This window comes from Elephantulus edwardii, unplaced genomic scaffold (genome assembly GCF_000299155.1).
Source record: "Elephantulus edwardii isolate Elephantulus edwardi_28Jun2011 unplaced genomic scaffold, EleEdw1.0 scaffold00455, whole genome shotgun sequence".
Lineage (NCBI taxonomy): Eukaryota > Metazoa > Chordata > Mammalia > Macroscelidea > Macroscelididae > Elephantulus > Elephantulus edwardii.
Window position 1 is genome coordinate 499,635 of NW_006400205.1, and position 18,616 is coordinate 518,250.

The 18,616-nt window shown below is 45.7% G+C and overlaps 1 protein-coding gene across 1 annotated transcript in view; it reads left to right on the forward strand.

Moving 5' to 3' along the window:
- Nucleotides 1–208: 208 nt before the first annotated feature.
- Nucleotides 209–18,616, forward strand: part of TRAM2 (translocation associated membrane protein 2) — a 107,789-nt gene continuing 89,381 nt past the window's right edge. Inside the window, exon 1 of the mRNA XM_006902816.1 lies at nucleotides 209–464. Within this exon, the coding sequence (XP_006902878.1) occupies nucleotides 345–464 (120 nt within the window). The 5' untranslated portion in view covers nucleotides 209–344. The remainder of the gene's footprint in view (nucleotides 465–18,616) is intronic.

The window sequence follows — 18,616 nt, forward strand, 5'->3', positions numbered from 1 at the left end:
AGCCTCGCTAGTGCCCCGGCCACGTAGCCCGCCAGCGCGAACGCCGCGCCCTTCTCCCGCGCGCCTTCAGCAGCGACAGGGTTAAGCGCGCGGGGGGCGGGGCCGGGCGAGCCCTGCGCGCGGAGTGTGGACCGCGGTGGGGAGGGGGCTGCGGCTGGGGGCGGTCCCGGCGGCGAGGGGCGGGGGCGGACGGAGGAAGGGGGCGGGGCCTGAAGTTGTTCCGCGCTGGGCGGGCGGCGAGCGGGCGGCGGGCCGGCGGGCGTACAGGGCCGGGGCTGGAGAAGTTTGCACCGTGGCTGTGAGCGCAGTGTGCGGGCCCCGCCGGCCGCTGCGCGCCCGCTGCCATGGCTTTCCGCAGGAGGACGAAAAGTTACCCGCTCTTCAGCCAGGAGTTCGTCATTCACAACCATGCGGACATCGGCTTCTGCCTGGTGCTCTGCGTCCTCATCGGGCTTATGTTCGAGGTGAGAGGGAGTGGAGCAGAGGCGGGAGGGGCGGGTAGTGCCCCCTCTGGTGTGCTGCCTGGTACTCCCCCGCAGGTCTTCAGGGTTCTCGTCTGGGCTGGGGATTCCTGGCTGCCAGTTACATTATCTGCAGCCCCCGGCTTTGTGCACAGTGCCCCCACCCCTGCTTTGTGCATTGAACACCCCTTGGCTTCTCGGTCAGTCCAGACACCACCCACCAGCCCAGTGCAAGGGCCAGCCTGCCTGGTTCTGCCTCCCCCTTGGGCACCTACCATATCCTGCAGCCCCGAGACCCACGCCTGGCCTCGAACCAATGTTGCGCTGCCACTCTGGCTCGACGCGTGGGGTTTCCTTTCTGGCGTCCGGGAGCCAAGCCCAGAGATTCCCAGACCCGCAGTCATTGCACAACCCCTCCTCCCAGGCGGTGGCCGTTCAGACCTTCTGGGTCCTTCCAGTGGGAGGTTCCCTGGCCTCTTCCACTTCTCCCTAGGGTCTTTTGAGTTGTCAACTCTGGAACTTTCTAGAGGTTTCACGCCCCATCCCATAAGTGCGCTTCAGCGGTCCTACCTCCTTTTTTTCTGTCCCCTCTTAAAAGGCATATTTTGATGTACCTTTGTCAGTTTGCAGCTGTCCCTTGAGAGCCATCAGTGGTGGACTTAAAACTTCTTCCCCTTTACAGAGGCTTGGACACAACTCTGCTTTTAGAGGAAAGATGATGCTTACTGCTGTGGGCTTGGGAGACAAGATGAGGGGACAGCAGTGTGTTGGTGTAAGACCTCATAAAGTAACAAGCCCCTTCAGAGGTCAGGGATTTGACTCAGGATGATTCCTTATTCTTGGAGGGTGAGAAAAATGTGGTGTTAAAAAGTGGGAAGAATTGGAGGAAACTGTATAGGGCTTGCTATGGTATTATCTCAAAGGTGAGCTACAAGACACTCCCTACCCTTTCAATGAGGCTTTCTCTGGTTCCTCCTGCCCTTCTTTCTGGATAAGCTAACTTATCTGTGCTCTCAGGGGATGGGATAACAAGCAATAAACCATTTTTTAAAACTATCTTGGAGATGAAGGATTCCTGGCCGTACTGATTTCTCTGTCCATGTCCATCTGTCTTAGGGTTCCCTGGCTCCTATTGACAGATGACTAGGAGGGTCCAGCTTAGCTCATGAGCTGCCTTCAAGCTGGGGAGCTTCTTGTGCTGCCCAAACCAAATGGAGGAGATTCCGTTAATTCCAACCCTTTCCACGCACTTTTCCTGGTGTACTGGGAAGGCCTTTGTCAAGGTCGGTGGTCCCTGCACTTCAGTCCTTGCTTTGTCAACTAGTCTGACCAGACTACCTGAACCCTCCATTTGCCCATCATTTAAGTGAGGCTAGTAAAACTTTTCATCTTTTCTAAGTTCTTTAATGGGGGAGGGTGGCGGAGGAAGGAAAAAAAGAGCATAGCATATTTTACAAGTAGAAAACAAATCTCTTACTTCTTGAGCTCTGTTCATTTTATCATAATTTCTTCATGAAATAATAGAAGTTTGGTTTGTCCTCCCCATCTAGTACCTTCAGTATTTGTTGACTCCGCTCCATTCTGAGAGGCCTCTCAGTCAGTGCCCTGTCCCCAGTCTTGCAGGGTGTGTCTGGACAGATCCATATGACAGCTGCGCCCACATGGCCGCAGTCATTACAGCCAGTGAAGACTCTGGGGTGGCTGTCTGCAGTGTTTTTGATACTTGCTAAGGTTTGTGGCTCAGAAAGATCTCCCCAGTCTTTGTGTTTAGAACCTCCTTCTCTCCTTGTTCTCCGTCCTGTGGAAAGCTCTGTGCGTTCAATCTGCCTCTCTGTAGGAGTTGCAAAGATACTTTTATTCCCAGCATGTGACAGAAGGAGAATCCCAAAGTTGGGCAAAAAACCAAGGAATACACTGACACCCTGCCCCTTCTTCCAGTTAGAATAGGGATTGTGGGAAAGGTCCTGGTTGAAATGCCTATTCTCACCATTCTTACCACCTTCTTCCTGCAGAAGTTCAGTTGTATTCTCTTTGAGGTGGATTGTGGGACATTCATTTGAACCATGTAGGTCTAAGAAGTAGATGATCATGTCCCAAACCTCCTTTAACAAGAATAGTGTTCTTCTGGGCACAATACATCATGTATTTTTATGTTTATGCCCATTGACTGATTCACTCTTCATAAAATTAGATGATGATGACGATGATTACTGGGGTTGGGGGTGCAGGTGGAGGGAAGAAGTATGGGGAATCCTTGGAATACTGCTGCTCACATCAAATTGTTATTTGCTGTTGAGTCGGGACTGATCCATAGCTGACCCTCCAATGGCTTTTCAAAGGAGCAACTGGTGGATTTGAACTGCATGGCTTTGGGATTGCAGGGCTGCTTCTTACCACTAGGCCACCATTCTAGAATATTCCTTGAGACTTGGATTTGAACACAGACTTACTTAACTCGTCGCTGCAAATGATGGCAAATGTGTTTCTAAGCACGGTTGTCAATTTAAAAAGTGTACGGCAGCGGTGTTAACTAGGTTAACTTGCAGCCTTGCTCATAATGCACTACAACTCGAGGCAGCCCTCCCCAAATCGAGTCATCTTAACATTCTTTATTCTGTAAGTGTGGCAGTGGATCTTCTTGAGACGTGGCAGAAACAATTATGAGCATCTCCACATTTGGAGTGAGGGAAATCTGGTGACACAGCAGTTAAAGCACTCAGTTGCTAATAAAAATATTAATAGTTTTTGAACTCACCAACCTCTCAGTGGGATAAAGATGTGGTAATCTACTTCCCTAAAGATTTAATAGTTTTAGAAATCCTGTAAGTCTACTCTAGGGAGCACTGGTGGCTTAGTGGCAAGAAGCTGCGCTGCAATCCCAAAGGTGTGCGGTTCTAATCCACCGGCTGCTCTGCAGGAGAATGATAGGCAGTCTCTTCTCATGTGATTAACTGTCTTCTACTCTGTCCTTTAGGGTCTCTGTCATTCAGAAACAGTTTCATGGCAGTGAATGTGAACTCCCCATAACTTAGCAGAGTATACACATACATGCGCATACACACTCACACACAAGGATGTATATGGTGTGAATTGGGGAACTGTATGGAAAGGAGAATGGGGCTGGTCCACCACTTGATGTACTTTTTCCTGGAGGTGAGGACAGCAGAAGGTACGAGGGGAAAGGGAAGGGAGAGAAGGTATCAGAATCTTGGTTTCTGACTTAAGACCAGGCTAGGAGTCACTCATTCAGAAACTACACTGGGAAAACTCAATCAATTATAATTCTTTCTACAAAGAGTGTTCTCCTGGCCCCTACCCGCTTGGGGTCCACTGCCCAGCCTCTGCCAGTCACTGGGAGCTGGGCACGCACCCCTCCCTTCCTCTGGCGGCAGCACAGCCTTGGGCTCCATCTCATTCAGCCCTTACTCTTTTCAACCTGGCTGCTGCCTTGAACTTTCAGAGGGGCTTTCATGTTTCCTGTTAGGCACCTCAGGTCCTTGTCCTCTGGGATCCCTTCCTCCTGGGAACACACTCTGGTGTATTTTTCAGTTTGGTTGGGCCCCACTGAGACCCCTTCTCCCATTACCAAGACATGGGGGCATGTTCTCTCTCCTGTCCCAGTTATCTAGTGCTGCTGTAACAGAAACAAGGGGGTGGCTTTTGCAAGCTGAAATTTATTTTCTTACCATTAAGGAGGCTAGAAGTGTGAATTCAGGGCCCTGGCTCTAGGGTCCTGCTTTCTTTTTCTGGAAGAAGGTCCTTTTCTCAGCTTCTGCTCCTGTTATCTTCCTGTGGCTTGACATCTTTCTTCCCTTATCTCTCCCTGGAAGTTTTTAGTTTAATCATTCATATGGCAAAAGAGATTGACTCAAGATAGACCATCTACTAATCCTGTCTCATGAACGTAACAAAGACAGCCCCTTTCCAAATAGGATTATAACCACAGGCATAGGATTTATAGCACATATTTTTTGGAGACACAGCTCAGTCTGTGTGACACCTCTGAACCCAGGTTGGTTCTCTCCCCTTCCTACAGGCTGTTTGGAAAGAGCCTTTCTGTGCAGTTACAGCACTTGGCTAAAAAAATGTCAGGAATGTGGAGCTTTATTTCCCCCTCCTTCCTTTCCAGTTTTCTCTTTCTTAACTCGGCTTTTGGGAGAGGTGGCGTAAGCGGGAGTTTTCTACTCACCCGTTTGGTTCTCCGTGCTTTCTGAGGTGAAGCTTGGCTGGACTGCCTGCCCTTCAGGCTGCGGGTGACTGGGTGGAGAGCGGGTGGAGGTGTGTGTGTGTCTCAGAACCGCCAAAGCAGCCCCCACCCTTTCCCTTTTGCTTTCCAGTGTCCTGTTTAGTGCCACGTTTCCAACTGCAACAGGCAGGGGAAGAGGAAAATTTTCATTAGTGAATGAAAAAATGGGGAAAGGGAGCACACTGATTAGAGAGGAAGGAGTTTATATACTACTTCTAAAGTAGCATTTTGGAGCAGAAACCCCCAGCCAACCCCCCAAGCTTATTTGCATACTCTACAGCTACAAGGAAGCATTTTCTAAGTTTTGAGCCCATCCTTTGTAGATTTGGTTTCTGTTTAGACTATGAGCACTTCAGGGTTTAGGGCTTTTGTATTTTAATTGTTTTGGAGGTAGCTGTGTAGACTGATCTTTTCTCCAGGAACTGCTTTTTCCTCAGTTCCTGACGCTGATTGACTCCTGGGGATGAAGTGTTTGCACCTTCTACAGTGAAAGCCCATTGTATCACAGTACACTGGTTCCAAGCCACCAGTTCCCCTCTCTCAGACATACCTGTAGGCAGTAAGAGCCCATCCATTCTGTCTCCTGGTATTTTACGCTGTCTTTTGTTACAGGGGGAAAAACAACAACCAACTAAACACCTTGTTGTTGAGTTTATTCTGACTCTTGGTGGTTTCATATGTGTCAGAGAACTGTGCTCCTCTTGTATGGCTTTCACAGGTTAATTTTTTGGGGATGAGATTTCCAAACCTTTCTTCTGAGGTACCTTGAGTGGATTCAGTGTTCCAGCCTTTCATTAGGAGCCACACCTGTTTATACCACCCAGGAGATCTATAATGGCACAGCCACGTGTAATCTGTGGACATATGTCTCTTTTATATAAGCATATCTTTTATATAAGTGTATTTTTATATACATGTAAAACATATATATGTATATTTTAAATACACTTTAATTTGTTTGCATATAATAATTTATACACATTGTGTTTTATTCATGTACGTTGTGTTTTGAATGTATAGTACACTCTTGAAGGAGTTTCTGCAGCTGGTTCTGGAAATCAAAAGAAAGCTTTTTATGGTGTCTGACTTTGTGCATCTGCCTCTTTAGCCTCTGGCTTGGTACTTTCAGCTGCATTCTGGAGAAGTTAGGGGAATGTGAGAGAGAGAGGAGCTCCTTATTCTTTTGGTTCTGTGTTCAGTGATTGGATTCCAGCAAGTACCACTCAGTGATTTGAGCAGCAGCAGAGTGGACATTAGGAGCTGGTAATCAAGCTTGAGCTGTAACCCTGTCCTGTAAGATGTAAGGGCATGCTGGTTACCCGTTACTGCCCTTGGCAAAAATGTCATAGCCAAAAAGATTGAAGGATAAGGAAGAATACTCCTCACTTACCAACCATCTCATTATCTACCATTCCGGATTTATGGCAGCATTAGCAAATCTGCTGTCTGTTTTGCCATTAACAGCATATCTCTGGTGGTATTGATGGCAGTGGTGTGAGGAGGTAAGAGTGGTAATGGCTGTACTAGGACAGTGATGGGTCAGCTCAGCCAGACCGTGATTCTCATTGTTTGACAGTCAGGTGATGATACGCTTTGGGAGTTAGTTAATGAGGTAAGGGCTCATTTTGTGATCTGATGTGGGTTTTTTTTGCAGAACCCCAATTTTTGCTTATCTTGACCTTTGGGACCAAACCTTGTTGACCAAGAGGAGGGAGAGTATATGTAGAACGTCCCAACTGCACTGATCATTGTTGCACTTGACCTTGTTGAATGTGTGATGGTAGATTCGGCCCTATCAGATGGTACGTGATGACTGGAGGCAAAACAGTCAGTTCCTCCAAGTTCCCAGCATTCACTGTCTTCCCTCCAAAGGGAGATGCTCGCTCTCTTCCACACAGGCTCTCCTCCAGTGAGCCTCGTGAAGTGGCTATTCCACACGGCACATCTCTTTTCTTTTCTGACGTCGTCTTATTAGAGCATGGGCCGTGAATGGCAAAGAGTCACAGTCAGCCATGCTGAGGGGTAAACTCGCCTGGAGACAGCCCTGAAAGCTACATCTGTGCCACTTTTCTCTCCCTTGCTCTGTTGCCTGGCTCCTCAGTCCCTTATTTCTCTGAGACACTTTCCGGACCCAGTCACAACAGAGCACTTTAGTCCTGACTGTTTGTAGGATAACATGTGTTGCTATGGTGAAAACTTCACCGTGGAAGGCATGAAGCCTTTTTTTTTTTATCTGCTTCATCCTGGGCAGGGGCCCTCAGAAGTTGCTCTGTGGCATAGCTGATGTGCCTCTCCTTCCCACCCTGATAAACCACTGAAGCCAGGGGTTTGATGATAAGACTGGATTAGAGTTCCCAAACTACTGAAGTGCTTTCTAATCAGTGCAAGTGCCATTAGCGGGCTTCACTGGGAAACTTTACTGATCCTATCTCTTAACCTTTTCATCCAGCTCCCTGTATCTGGTATCCATTGGTATCTAATGGTTAAAGGAAGGGGGGGGGGTACAAGAAAACAGTGAAACTGCTAGCATGGCTCCTGAAACAGCACATCTTACTTCATGAGCAGACCTTTGTCCTTTATACTGAATAGTACTTATTTTGCCTTGATTAGCTCCACTGTCTCCAGTGCCCCAGCGTGGAAGAAACCAAACCTAATTCATCCCAGCTGGCTAACACTGCTGGTTACGTGGGTGGTAACAAGAGGTTCGTGAAATATTTTTCTGGACATCCCATGGTATAGACCCACACTGATACCTTTGCTTTTTAGTAAGTGGGGCTGGGTGGAGGGAGGGAGAATGTGAGGCCTGTGGAACCCTTCTCTGAGTTTGTGGCAGCGCAGATGTAGGTGTGAGGTGGCTGTGTGGTGGCTGCCTGGCCTGAGCCACGTTGCCTCGTCTGTCTTGAGGGGGTTGGCAGCACTTTGCCTCTGTGAAATGCCTTACTAGCCTCACCCTGTAATCTGGATGGTTTATGGGGGGGTGTCATACACATCCAGAGCCTGGTTCTAGTGGGGAGACTTGGCCAAGGTCCATCCACTCCTAGAGGCAGAGCCAAAATAAGAATTCAGCAGCGTCTGGCTCCCATTGAAAGATCAGCTCTGATGCATCCACGAATGGGGCGTATTCAGAACGTAGCTGCCGGCTGCTCCCCCCCCTGCCCCCCCCCAATGCCTTTGTCTGACTAGAATATATTTGTTACCTGGAAGTCAGGGCTGTCCATCTTTGTTCCACTTAGACACTTTTGTGCCTTGAACAATTTTTGTGATGTGCATCTCTCTGAAAGAGAATGTCCCCAAACTGTATGCATCCCTTGTGAACAGAGGCAAATGGGCTGAGGTTTTTCCTACTATTAAACTGCTTATTATTAGCCAGCATCTTATAGAAGAATAGATACCACTGGCTGTTATATTTTTATTGTTCTTATTATCAAGTTAGCATTGTGTTCATAGCTCAAGGGTACACTGTTTTGCAAGTTTAAGGGCTAAAGGGAACAGTAGATGTGGCTACTGTGTTTATGTAAGAGGAAACCAAGGCTCCCAAAGATTAGGAGAGTTGCTCAACGTAGTAAATGGTCAACTTAAAGCTTGAACACCTGTCTTCTGACTCAGTCAAGGTTAATGCTTTTTTTTAGTCCTCTGCCCCCTGGAATTTCAGACTCCACCTGTGGAGTTCGTTCAGATTCAGAGCAGCCCTCCGTCAGGTTTCTGAGACTGTAAATCTTCATTGGAGTCGAGCTGTTCATCTTTGTCCTGAGGAATGGACTACCATACCAAGATTCTTTTTAAAATAGATATCACTATCTCTTTCTCTCATTGCTGAGGAAATGGAACTAATAGGGACCCTCTATTGTGTATCCGAAGCTGGAAGTTACACTTGAGGAGATTGCCTGTCTTTCTCCCAAGGAGCTACTGGTGGATTCGAACCACCAGAGAATCTCACCCTTTGGATTAGAAGCAAGTATGTTGCTGTTTTGTGTCTTCAAGTCAGAACCGACCCATAGCTGGCTCTCCAGTGGGTTGTCAGAGGCAGTAAATCACACAGAAGGAGATTGCCCATTCTCCCATGGGGCAGCTGTGGTGCATTTTGAACCACCACATGCCTTTGATTTTGCAGTGCAGCTTCTAAACACTAGGCCACCAGAGCTCCCTTAATGTATGTATAGAAGTCTTGAAATTGATCTGTCATTCTTCAAGGTGTTACATTCGTTTCTTTGACAGCTGCCAACTGTGTGCTTGTGTTGAGCTTTAAGAATGCAAAGAGGAATAAGGAGCAGTCCTTGTCCTCAGATAGGTTACAGTGTGGTTGTTTAAAGCTGGTAAACTATTTGTGGATAGGAGTCAGATATTCAGCTTGATGTAAGTGGCAGGTGCATCCTCTGAGTGCATCAACCTCATGCCACTGCTATCAGATGAATAGGTGGTTTATTAAATTGTGACCTAACTCTTTGAGTTGTGGGGTGTTGGTATTCAGAGAAGACTGGCTGTCACTCCTGGAAGTCTTGGGATGCCCAGCTGGTACTCTTACACACATTTTAGAGTCCTGGAGAAGATATGATATGACCTAAGAGCGTGTGTGTGTGTGTGTGTGTGTGTGTGAGAGAGAGAGAGAGAGAGGTAGAGAGACAGTGTGTGGAGGTATGTTGTGAGAGAGACAGTTTGAATGATGTGGTCTGATTTCTCAGAGGGCTTTCCTGATTCAGTACCCTGACGAGGGTTAGTAGAGCTTTTCTGTACAGTTTCCCAAGATTTTTAACATCAAAACCTCATCATAATTTGTAATAGTCCTTTTGGATTGGGGAAGGCAAAGATTATACATGCTATGAGAAGGACATAGTCCTTGGAGCCTAAGATTGTCTTGCCTTTGAAATAGAGGACTTAAGAAAGTGTTTGGACTTCATAGAGGACAAGTACTGTTAGTTTAATCAAGTTTCTGTTCGTCTTTGGTATAAACTGTTTGGCTTAGCCATTGCCATTCTGACACATAGTGACCCTGGAGGAGAACTACCTGGTAGGTTCCCAGGGTGGTGAATCTTTAGGAAAGTGTACTGTTGTTGTGGTTTTTTTTTTTTGTTTCCTCCTGTACTCTTTGCTAGTCTTATTGACTGTGAGTCACAGTGACCCTATCATCTACAGACCGGAGCCCTGCCCTATGCTGTGTTATTGTCACCATCTCTGATATGCTTAAGCCCATTGTTACAGTCACTGTGTCAATCCCTATTGTTGGGGGTCTTCCTGTCTTTCTCTGACCCTCCACCTTTCCTCATCATGGTGTCTTTTTCTAAAGACTGACCTCTCCTGACAGCATCCTGAAGTATGTGAGATAAAGTTTCATCATCCTTGCCTCTTAGAACATGCTGCCTGCACTTCCTCCAGGAGAGACTTATTCTTTTGGCAGTCCGTGAAGTATCTAGTACTTCTATCCAACACTACAACTCAAAAGATGGCTCCTTTGGACTTCTCCTGCCATCTTTATTCACTGTCCAACTTTCAGGTTGAGGGGTAATATTTATTTCTTTCATTTTAGAGAGAATTTGCAAAAGAGACTTTTTAAAAAGAAAATTTTTTATTTTTAATTTTTTAAATTTATTTTATTATTTGTGTGTGTGCGTGTACCGTCAAATCAGATCTGACTGGTACAGGAGGAGATTGTCCCTCCTTCCCCGGCAGAGCATCTGGTGGATTCGAACCATGCGCCTCTGGGATTGTAGTTGCAGCTCCTTGCCACTAGGCCACCAGAGCTCCCCGAAAATTTTTTATTTTATAATTTTTTTGTGTATATACCATCAAATCTGATCTGACTGGTACAGGAGGAGATTGCCCCTCCTTCTTCAGCGAAGAATCTGGTGGATTTGAACCATCAAAAGAGACTTAATAACTCACTGCCAATTTGAAGATTGAGGAGGATAAAGAATATTCTTATTTCACAACCAATAGTAGTGGTTGTTGTTAGGTGTCATCAAGTGACTATAACTCCTAGTGATGCTTTGAATAACAGGTTGGAACCTTGCTCTGTCCTGCACCATTTTTATGATCTCTTCTATGCTCAAGCCCATTATTGCAGTCACTGTCAGTCCTTTTCATGGAGGGTTTTCCTCTCTTTTGCTTCTCATTTCTTACTTCTTTTTACTTCTTTCAGGACCAGAGGTAGGGATGATTTATGCAGACATTTTGGCCTCCTGATTCTTAGCTTTCAGGACCACCTAGACTCTAGAGGTTGGTCAGCAAGTGGTTATAGTTTTTGCTGGAAACTGTGAAGGGACGGTGACTAGAGCCTATAAGAATGCGAATTTAGGGCTTAGAAGAGGCAGGGATCAAGTACAGCTTGTTTCCCCAAGGTTGAGAGCAGTCAGGGAGCCTCTGACCAGGGAAGCAGTCCGAGGATAAACAGGCCTTCCCTCCAGCCATTCCTGGAGTCCTGCAGGAAACCGCTGGTGCTCCTTCACAATGCCTGGTTTCCGGCTGAGAATTCCTTGGAACCTGGAGCAGAATTGAACTTTTCAGCCCTAGTAATGCTTCTGGAGTTTAGAGCATGCTTCATTTGTGTCATTATTTTGTATTAGATCAGCTTTTATCCTCAGCAAGCAAAGAATCGTTTGTGTGGGTTTGGTGACTGGTGGCTAGAAAGGAATGCTGAGGTGGGGAGGGATTGGTGATTGTTGGTTTTTTGTCAGTAGCAGGTGAGGCTCTGATCTGAAGATGAAGGCTAGAACTCGTGCCCCTATCTCAGAGTCCTGAATGGTGCCTGATGCCTCAAGAAGGGCCCGTGTCCTCATTAGGGAGGTGCAGGTGGTGGAAGTGCTGAGGACTGCATCCTGGAGTCTGGACTTTCGCCCACAGTCTGCCACTACCTAGCTGAGACCCATATGAGCCCCTTCTCCCTCTGACCCTCCCTTGCTTTTTCAGACATCAGAAGTCCTGTGGCACAGCCGTGTCTTTCAGAACAGGACAGAAGCATTCCTTGTGTTTCTTCCTTCTTTTGATGCCTCCTGGATCATTCAAGATCTTGCCGAAGGCCTTGATGCTGCCATATATAGTGGCTAATGGTTCCCTAATGAAATCACACCATCAGGATCATTTACTATTTGTTAGTATTAAAAAAGAAAGGGGAGCTCTGGTGGCCTAGTGGCAAGGACCTGCAACTACAGTCTCAGAGTCGCACGGTTCGAATCCACCAGATGCTCTGCCGGGGACGGAGGGACAATCTCCTCCTGTACCAGTCAGATCTGATTTGACGGTACACTCACACAAAAATAATAATAAAATAAAAAAAAGAAAAGAAAAAAAAATCCAGAAAGCAGTTTTGGCCATGGAATGCTCTGCATCTCTCCAGTTTAAGTTGTGAGATGGAAATTGCAAAGAAGAGAGATGGAGACACTGTTTAACCAGCAAAAAATTTAGGTTTGATAGCTCAAATGGTAAGTTTTACAGATGAGGGAATGCGTGGTATTTTGTCAGTGAGGAAGAAGGAAATCTGTATATTAAAAAAGAATGTTTTAGGGGATATGGGAGTTATATAGTTAGTTAGTTGTGACTTTCACGTTAAAGGCCCTGTCTCCTCTCTGAGGCTGAGCATGGAGCCTGGAAAGAGAACAGCTCATCTTTCTGCTCTGTATAGTCAGCTTTTATCATCACACCAGCCCTCTCAGAATACGGTCTGGGACCCTGGACTTGAGAATAATTCTACATTTGATGATATCCCCATCACACACATAAACACACACATGCACATGCGTGCATATATGTATGCAGACATGCACCACAGACGCAGTGCTTGCATCTGTGGGCTGATTCCTTCAGATGAGTAGAGTGAGCCTCGGGTTTGTGATGTAGTGTGTCTGTTCCCTTGCGCCATCCCATCCCATCCCATCCCAATAGCACACTAAAGGCTTTGTCCAGCTAGTTAATACTATTACTTCTGCAAGCTCCCTCATCACTTTCCTCTACTGACCAGGTGTATAGTACCAGCTGTTGTTACTTGCAGGGACTCTGTGGTTCTCAGGTAGAATTCTGACTTCCTGCGCTTTGGACTTGGCTTTGATTCCTGGCCATTGCATCTCCGGTGTGATATCACCTGTGTATCAGTGGAGGTTTCTGTGGTGCTGTGATGCTGACCAGGCTTCAGGTAATCCATCAGGCTACAGACAGGGTAGGAAGAACATCAGCTAGTGAAAGCCCTGTTGGTGACAGTGTTTAGCTCTGCAACTGCATTTCTTTTCATTTTATTGTGCATGAGGCCACCATAAGGTGGTGACCAGCTAAGTGCTAGCTACCCACAACAGAAGTAACAACATTGATACATTTGAAAGGTGATGGGTTTACCCATTTGGAAAATAGCTAAGAATCACAAGTAACAGCCTTGGAGCACCCTAATAGATAGCCCTGTTCTGTGCCCTCATGCAGTTTGTTATAGACCTAGACTTGCCATTCAGGCCTTTGATCAAAGCCTACCCACTTTATATAAAATCATATAAAATTTGGCCAACTAGTTCCCAAGTTTGAGCTCTGGCGACTTAGTGGTGAGAATCTATGCTGCAATCTCGAAGGCTCAAGGTTCAGACCCACCAGTTGCTCCATGGGAGAATGATGAGCGGTCTCCTCCTGTGTGATTTACTGCTTCTGAAAACCTGCTGCAGAGTGAACTATGGGGCAGTTCCAACTTGACATTACACAGCAACAAGAAGTTCCACAGTTTATCAAAGGAAAAAAGAGTAAGTCAAAATGGGAGTGATGCTGTTGACATCTGAGTGGGCTGTTCATTATTAAATATTTAGAAGTCATAAGAAAGGAGAAATATCTGTGACCATCTGGCATCATTTAGTAAGAACGAGCAACAACTTCAGTAGCTTTTGAGGTCATTATGATAAAATTGATCCTGCCGGTTGTTAGAGGCTGTCAGGGCGGCTCTTGATTCATAACCACCCTGTGCACCACAGACCGGACCTTGCCCCATCAGATGCCATTCTTACCATCTCTGCCATGCTCAAGCCCATGGTTGCACTCACTGGGTCAGTTCACCTCCCTGACGATCTTCTCTCTCACCGATCCTCTGTTTTCCTCAGAATGCTGCCTTTTTCCAAGGACTGGCCCCTCCTCACAACATGCCCAAAGTGTGTGAGATAAAGTTTCAACATCCTTGCCTCTCATGAGTACTCAGATTGCATTTCCTTCTCTTCTAGCAGTCCATGGTATATCCAGTACTCTTTGTTGTTGTTGTTAGGTGCCATCGAGTTGCCTACAACTCATAGTGACCCTACAGCTCATAGTGACTACGCACAGTAGCTCTGAATCCTGCTCTATCCTGAGCCAGTCTCGCTGTCTCTGACACACATACCATCATTACCCCAGTTACTGTGTCAGTCAGTCTCATCTAAGGTCTTCCTCTCCTGTGCTATTCCTCCACCCTCCAAGCATGATATCCTTCTTCAAGGAATGATCCCTCCTGGCCACATGCCCAAATTATGGGAACTGGACCCTCAAAATCTTCCCTCCACAGAGAAGCTTGGTTTCACCCGCTCCAAAACAGACCTGATTGTTCCCTTGGCAGTCCGTGGTGTGTTCAGTACTCTCCTCCAGCACCACAACTCAAAGACATCAATTCTTCTGTCTTCTTTGGTCATTGTCTAGCTCTCTGATGCATTACAGGTAATTACAAAGATCGTGGTCTGGATTAGGCACACCCTAGTCTGTCTCTAGACTGGCATCTCCCTAATTCAGTGGTGTCAATTATTCTTGGCTCTTCATTATTCATTGCCCAACTTTCAGATGCATATGAAGCAATTGAAAATACTATAGCGTGGACCAGGGAGGATCCTAATGAAATCATTCACAACTTCAGTCTTTTAATGATGTTGTCTTTTGGTTAAGTGTGAAACTTCTTGTTTTCTTGATGTTGAGATATAATCCATATTGAAGCTTTGAACTTATTTAATAAGTGTTTCAAGTATTTTTCATTTTCTGCAAGCAGAGTTGTGTCATTTATTATACTTAATCATTACTACTACATAGTTTTACTAGAAATGTTAGGATATACAAAGCAGATTTTCAGAAAGATTTCCACCAACAATGTAATAATTGTTATTAAAGTTTCAGTATTTACATCTTCAGCAATATGGGAAAATTGGCCATTTTTATCCTCAGGAAATTTTGAGGAGGCACAGTGTTATAAAAGTTGGTCAGCTATACAGGACATTGAGCTATCCAGGAAAATGTGAAAGAAACATTTTTCATGTTCTTAACACGCTTACAAGGGAGATGGCTTCATTCAGCTACTTAGCCATTCAAGATTTTTTTTTTAAAATTTAATCACTCAGCCAGCGCTGATTACCTAGCTCTGGTGATCTAGTGGGTAAATACACAAAGGCAGGCAGTTCAAATTTACCAGCTGCTATGAGGGAGAAAAATGGGCAGTCTTCTCTTGTGCAATTTATGGCCTCTGAAAACCTGCTGGAGGGTCAACTGTCAGTTGGTTCTGACTTGATAGCAGTGAGTAAGTAACTCTGTAAGACTTTGAAATGTTAAATAGAAGACAGATAAGATAGTTATTAGCTTGGCTTATGCTGCTGTGCTCTGCAGGCCTAATGGTAAGAAGCTGTGTTGCAATCACAAAGATATATAGTTTGAATCCATCAGCTGCTCCCTGGGAAAAGGTTGGTCATTATCCTCCCATTCAGTTTACTGGCCCTAAAAACCACCTAGAGGGTCAACTATGAGTCAGTTCCAACTCGATATCATAAAACAACAACAAGAAGGGCTATGAGTCTGGATTGATCTAGGCCTGACCTCTTCCCTCTCATTCAACAAACAGGGACCGAACAGTACTTTTGTCTGAGGCTTTGTTCTAGGTGCTTGATCACAGAGCAAACAGAACATGTCCTCATCACAGGGAGCTTACCTTACCATCTAGTAAGGGGTACCAGTGAAAGGAAACAGATATGGCTCCTTGAGGATGAATACTCCAGTTGAGCTGTCATATTGGTCTTCTGAGTCTTTCCACATTATGGTGTCAGTTAAGTAGGGATCTGCTAGGAGAGATCCTTTGGGAATATGGAGGAGGGCTGTGAGGTAAAGCCAGAGAAAGAAGGAGCTGTGGACAGGCAAGTAGAGGGAACAGTGCTTCTTTGTGAAGGTGCAGAGATGAAAAGAAGGGAAGGTGATGTGGACCAAGCAAGCTTAATGTGGCAGTCTAGCATCACAAGGTACCCTCAAGCTAAGCTAAAGCTCAGAAGGAATGGGTAAGAAGGATGCCACCAGATCACAGAGGGCCTTATACTTTGTGCCAAGGAGTTCAGATTTTATCTTGGAGGTGTTCACGAGCCTTTGAAGAGGTTTGAGTGGGACAATGACATTTTGAGGCTGCTCTGAAGACTTCGGTGTGTGTATAGATGGTGAGATTGGAGACAGGGTGTCTGGTTAGGAGGCTGTGTTTCTAATATCTGTGAAAACTTTTACCTGGGACAATGTCAGTCTTGACCCACACCTGAGAAACAGATCCTGAGGGGAGCTCTAGTGGCCTAATGGCAAGGAGCTGCAACTACAATCCCAGAGGCTCATGGTTCGAATCCACCAGATGCTCTGCCAGGGAAGGAGGGACAATCTCCTCCTGTACCAGTCAGATCTGATTTGACGGTACACACACACACACACACACACACACACACACACACAAATAAAAAAAAAAAAAAAAAAAAAAAAAAGAAACAGTTCCTGAGAAGCTCAGCTGGGAAACACCCCCTGAACTCCCTCGGTGTAGATTCAGAGGCTCCAAAATAGCAAGGCCTTCTCCCTACCAAGCTCTCTTTCATGACACAGAAAAAGCAAGGAAGCTAATTGTGTTGGATGAGCAAGGACAGTTGAAGATGGGAGACAGAACCATCCTTTGCCTATCTTTATTATAAACCCTGAGGCAGCATGCATTGATGCCGGTATTTCCTTTAAACATGAATTGCTGTCTCATGTTACTTTTTTCCCCCTCATGTTACTTCTGTGTGACTTTATCATCGAAGTGTCTTTTGGACTCATTAACAAGGTATTTATTTTAATTTCTTGTGATTTCTAATCTTTCAAGAGGTAGGGCCTCACCTGGATAGAATCTTTTTCTTCCCTCTCTCGTTTTGTTTTTTTTTTAACCCCCCCCCAAAAAAAAAAACAAACAACAACACAAGCCATATAAAGTCATGAAGAGCTTGCATTCAAGTAAGATGACATTACTTACTCGTTGTGATCATCTCATAGTGACTGGGTGTGTGTCAGACTAGATCTGAGCTCCACAGGCTTTTCAGTGGCTGAGTTTATGCATGTAGGTTACCAGACTTTTTTTTTCTTTCTTTTTTTCCCCTGAGGTACCTCTGCATAGACTAGAACGTCCAACCTTTGGGTTACAGCCAAGTGTGACTCCCTGACCTTACCAAAGGAAGCTGGTTTTGTTCTAGTATCCATTAAAAGTTTAAAAAGAGAAGGAAGCTGGTTTTGTTCTAGTATCCAGTAACATTTTAAAAAGAGAACTGCAAGTGGGTGTCCCCTGGTTAACGGAGCATGGTTCTTCTATGGTGCCCGCTGTAAAAGTGATGTTCACAGCCTCCCTGTAATCTGACCAGTCTTTGTCCTGGGTCTCTCTGATGCCTCACTCAGGCCCCATCCGTTTTGTGACCCCTCATCACAAACCAAACTTCCTCTGGCTCTTGAACACTCCTTCCTCTTTATGCCTCTCTGCTTGTGTTTGTATGGCTGCAATCTTCTTTCCCCAACTCTCCCCCAAGTACCTCCTGTTCATCTTTTAATGCCCACCTCGGATGTCACATAGCTTACCACCTGCTCAGCTGCTTTTCCCAGCCGCTCTTCCCTAATAGAGTTAATTCCTCTTTTCTCTTCACCTCTGTGTGTCTTTTATTTATTCATCCAGTCAGGCTTAGTCTGAGCATCTGCTCTCTGCCAAGCACTGTTCTTGGTGCTGGGGATAAAAGATGAAAAGGCACCGATTCTGCCAGGCACCCTGGGGAGGTGATAGTGTCATTGCAGCTCTTGTGTGTACCAGGTACAAGAAAGGAGCTTAAATCCTCCCCCTTGCTTACCCTGGAAGGGTGAGGGACACTTTATTTTATAAAGGAGAATTTGACTTCAGGGGTGTCAGCCAGGCAGGCATGCTGGGGACATGGTGTTCTAGGCAGATTTGGGACGTGTGCAGAGATAGGGACATGTTTGGGCTATGGCAAGTGACTCTGTTGCTGAGGTGTTGGTTTTAAGGGGGGTGGGGTGGTAGGAGATGACTCTGGACTAGCAGATGAGGTCCTTATTCAGAAGTTTGGATTTGGTTCATAGTTCCGATGATAGAGAGCTTTTGAAGATTTCCAAACACTGGAGCCCCTTGATTTGCATTTAGAGAGTCTCGTGGGCAGTAAGGCTAGATATGGCTCGATGCCCTGGACTGACTTCACATTTCCACAGTATCTATCCTTGACACCTCAGGGCCCAGCATATGAGTTGGTGTGATCTGGTTCCGTGTCCATGCAGGATAGAATAAATGTATCTTGAGTTGCCCTTCTGCTGGTGATGGACACTGAGATGTCCACACTGCCTCCTTGGGGCTCTTGTAAACCAACTAGGGGGAAGATGTTCATGAGCATGTTAAGAATGTTGACTGTCCTACCTCAGCATGTGTTTATCGATAAGCAACTTATAATCTTGGGCATTTAAAACTGAGAATAAAAAAAAAATTTAATAGATACTACTTGAAACTTCCTTGAGCTTAAGAAATGCTGAGCGAGTTTGGCCCTTTTGATTTTCTGACTCCAGCTCCTTGCACATTTCATTGTAATATTTTACTTTGTCATCCCACGCTGTCTTTTGTAATCTTCTGTTCAGCTCTTTGGTATCTTGAATTCTTCCCTCTGTTTTGGCTTCTCTGCACTCCAGTGCA